Source organism: Vombatus ursinus, unplaced genomic scaffold, assembly GCF_900497805.2.
Source record: "Vombatus ursinus unplaced genomic scaffold, bare-nosed wombat genome assembly UNPS02014870.1, whole genome shotgun sequence".
Classification (NCBI taxonomy): domain Eukaryota; kingdom Metazoa; phylum Chordata; class Mammalia; order Diprotodontia; family Vombatidae; genus Vombatus; species Vombatus ursinus.
In genome coordinates, this window is record NW_020954648.1 from 86024 (window position 1) to 89239 (window position 3216).

At 41.5% G+C, this 3216-nt stretch overlaps 1 protein-coding gene across 3 annotated transcripts in view; it reads right to left on the reverse strand.

The window, feature by feature from the left end:
• The window catches only part of CEP41 (centrosomal protein 41), a 30605-nt gene that overhangs the window by 16095 nt on the left and 11294 nt on the right, over positions 1 to 3216 (reverse strand). For all 3 annotated transcript variants that reach the window (XM_027842270.1, XM_027842269.1, XM_027842268.1), the window contains one exon: positions 550 to 597. In XM_027842270.1, the coding sequence (XP_027698071.1) occupies positions 550 to 589 (40 nt within the window). In that variant the 5' untranslated portion in view covers positions 590 to 597. The remainder of the gene's footprint in view (positions 1 to 549; positions 598 to 3216) is intronic.

The window sequence follows — 3216 nt, forward strand, 5'->3', positions numbered from 1 at the left end:
GCTGGCAGGCCCCAGTTTGACAGGCTGATGTTTGATTCAAAATAACCTAGTAGGTGTGGCTTGGTCATTAAGCAGTGACTGTAACACAGAGGCCATAATGGACAAAGTCTCCACGCTCCCTTGTCCCTGCAACAGCTTCCAAGGTGCTGGGGTCCCTGCCAGGCACCTCTGATTCCCAATCTGTCTCTTTTCTCTCCCCCCTTCCCTCTCTCTCTCCCTCCCCATCACCTACTCTTTCTCTCTAATTTTTTATCTCTTTCCCTCTCTCCCCCTGACCTCCTTTCTCTCTCTCTCTCGGTTTCCATAATTTAGTTTGTCTATTTGTGTATCTCTTTCAGTCTCTATACCTACATATGTCTTAGGCTCTTTCTCCTTTCTCTCTCTCCCTCCCTCAGACACACAGATCCTCCCCCCACTCTCATTTCCTAGACCCCAAACCTAACAATAAGCCCTGGATATGTGAATATTCACAGAACCATGGTAGTAAGGATTCAAAAGTAAATGGCAACTAAAAAACCTGAGTTTCCCCAGATCTTCAATGATACTTACTTTTTTTAATCTCTTCTAGTTTCTGAGTATATTTAGTCATACTGCTACCTACAAAAAGAGAATAAAGGTTTTAGAGGACTTTCAATGGAAGAAGATGAGTGATACAATGAAATAACGGAGGGAGAAACAAAACCGTTTTAAGTCTTCTCAACTATCACTGGAATTTTGGACCATAGACAAATTTGCTCAGCTAGGTAAACAACTTTTTTTTTCTTGTGGACTATTCCATTCATTAAAAGGCAGGGGGATGTTCTGAAAAAATACAGCTTAGGCCACAGGTACACAACTAGTGAATATTTAGAGTCCCCAGGGTTATCTCCCTACAGTAGATTAAAGACACTACCCTAGACAAATTTTATCTACTTTTTTTTTCTGATTTAAAGTTCATTTTTTTCCTTTCATCCTACCATAGAGAGGCAGCATGCTATAGTCGACAGAGAACAGGCCTTGAAGCCAGTCAGATCAGGCTGGATTGAGTCCCACCACTGACACATCCTGGCTGTGACACCCCCCAGGCAAAGTCAATTAAAAGCCTCTCAGTGCTCAAGGCAACTAAGACTCCAACTTGAAAAGAAAGTGCCAACTTGCTTGAGCAGAGGAGTTTCCTCGCTTGGGAATACTCCATACCAGTGAAGTCACAGGTCCAAGTTGTCTATTCCACTGTAATCATTCTCTGGGGAAATATATGCCCAGAAAGGAGGACCAGACATTATCACCCTTTGAATGCCTAGGGTGTTGTCTGCACGGCCATCCAGTGGGCATTCCCTGAAGCCTCCTCTGGGTCTGCATATTTTTCTCCTTTTCTCTAGAATTCAGGCTGGTGTGGTGACCCGAACCACACACAGCCTTGTGGAAGCCCACAGAAGACTGGATTTTCTAGGAAATAACAAGGTTTGCCACTACAGTGGATCACATCCAGTTCCCTGTAAAGAGTCTTGGGTCTACAGTATGAGGAGAATTCTAGCCAAGATGGCTTGGGAAGTTTTCAAATATTAAAAGTAGGCCAGCCAGGATCACTCTAGTGAATGGATGGAATCTTTGCTCTCAATCAGATGTTGCCATGTTTTTTTTACTGGGTCTGTTTCAAGTCAATTCAGCAAGTACTTATTGGGCCACCTGGAAAGGAAAACAAGCTTTTGATTTTTTCCCTTTTATATAGTTTACCTGAGGACAGTTTGTACTCATACCTTTGGGAGGTTAACCAGGCCAAATTTAGAAAAAATAAATGTCTCTAAGATGGTAGTAACTAGACAGCTGAAGAATCCCTCTAAATCAGTCTTCAGGTTTGGGCCAAAGGCACAGATACACTCCTTGCTCCGAAATTCAGGAGATCCATCAGACATATACATAAAATAGTCTACTATTTCAATTATCATTAATACTTCATACTGTTATTTCATAAAATCCAACCTAAAATCAAGTTTTACTACATGTGTTAACACTAACCCTATGGGTCCTGGTGCCCAGGGCAGGTTCAGTCTATGCCGGGTAGATTATAGGGGAGGGAGGAGTTTTAGTTGAGAGCAACCTTGGAAAGTCTGGCCTGGATTCCAAGTAATTTCTACTCCAAAGGTCCTTAGAGACACTATCAGCTCTAGTGGTTTCCTGAAGTTTCTAGTCTATTTAGGAGTCCATCCTAGAATAGGCCTGAACCCCACCCAAACACAGTCCTAGAATTAACTGTGGTCTTCCACACTAGGGACGTTGTAAAAAAAATACTCTAAAGAAATCCAGAAGTTGTCCCCAGACAACCTTCTTCTCATCCCCATCCCACCGAAGGCAAGGGTGAGTGAGACTGACTCCTACAAAGAGGGGAAGAGACAATATTCCTTACAGGATCACAGATTTAGAACTGGGACCTTAGAGGTCCTATTCTCCAACCCTCTAATTTTACAAATGAACCAAGGCCCAGAAAGATTAAATGACTTTCCCAAAGTCACAAGAGTTGGCAGTTTAAGAGGCAGGGCCAGGTCCTGAAATCAAGTCTTCTGACTCCACATCTAGGGCTGTCTGCACAGCACCATACATGGTGATTTTTAGCCATTTGTAATTATATATCCTATATTATTCTGTCACGAGGTGAAATGTTACAGTTTTATGCTTCTTTTATTAAGGAAATCATTAATGGGGAAACTGAGGCATCAGGAGGGGAAGGGGTTAAGCTGTTCGCTGTGGTTCACATGAATAGAAGCAGCAGAGCCAGGATCAGAACTCAGAACCTCTAAGTTTCTAATCTGGCCCACTAAATTCACCTTTGCAAAAAAGTTCAGTGTCATACACACAATTCTGAAAATATGCACAGTCTGTGAGGCAGCTATGGACAAGCATTATTACCTTACTAGTAGTGATGAGGGCCACCTTGTGCTCTAAGCTCCCCAAGACACATAACAGAAAGAAAACAAGAGTGAATGTGATCACATACAATCTTTATTATTCAAAGTAATGCTTTCCTTGACATGACTTATAAAGCACTTTCCACACACAAAGTATTTTATACCCACTGCTGTATCGTCTTAGGTTTATTACTTTTATTAAGTCATTGTTAAAGTTACACAGAGCATTTACATAGCACTTCAAATTCTACAAAATATTTTTACAATCATTTGTAGAAACCTCACAACAATTCTGTGAGTTAGGTTAGTGTTCTTTATTTTACACAAGGGAGAA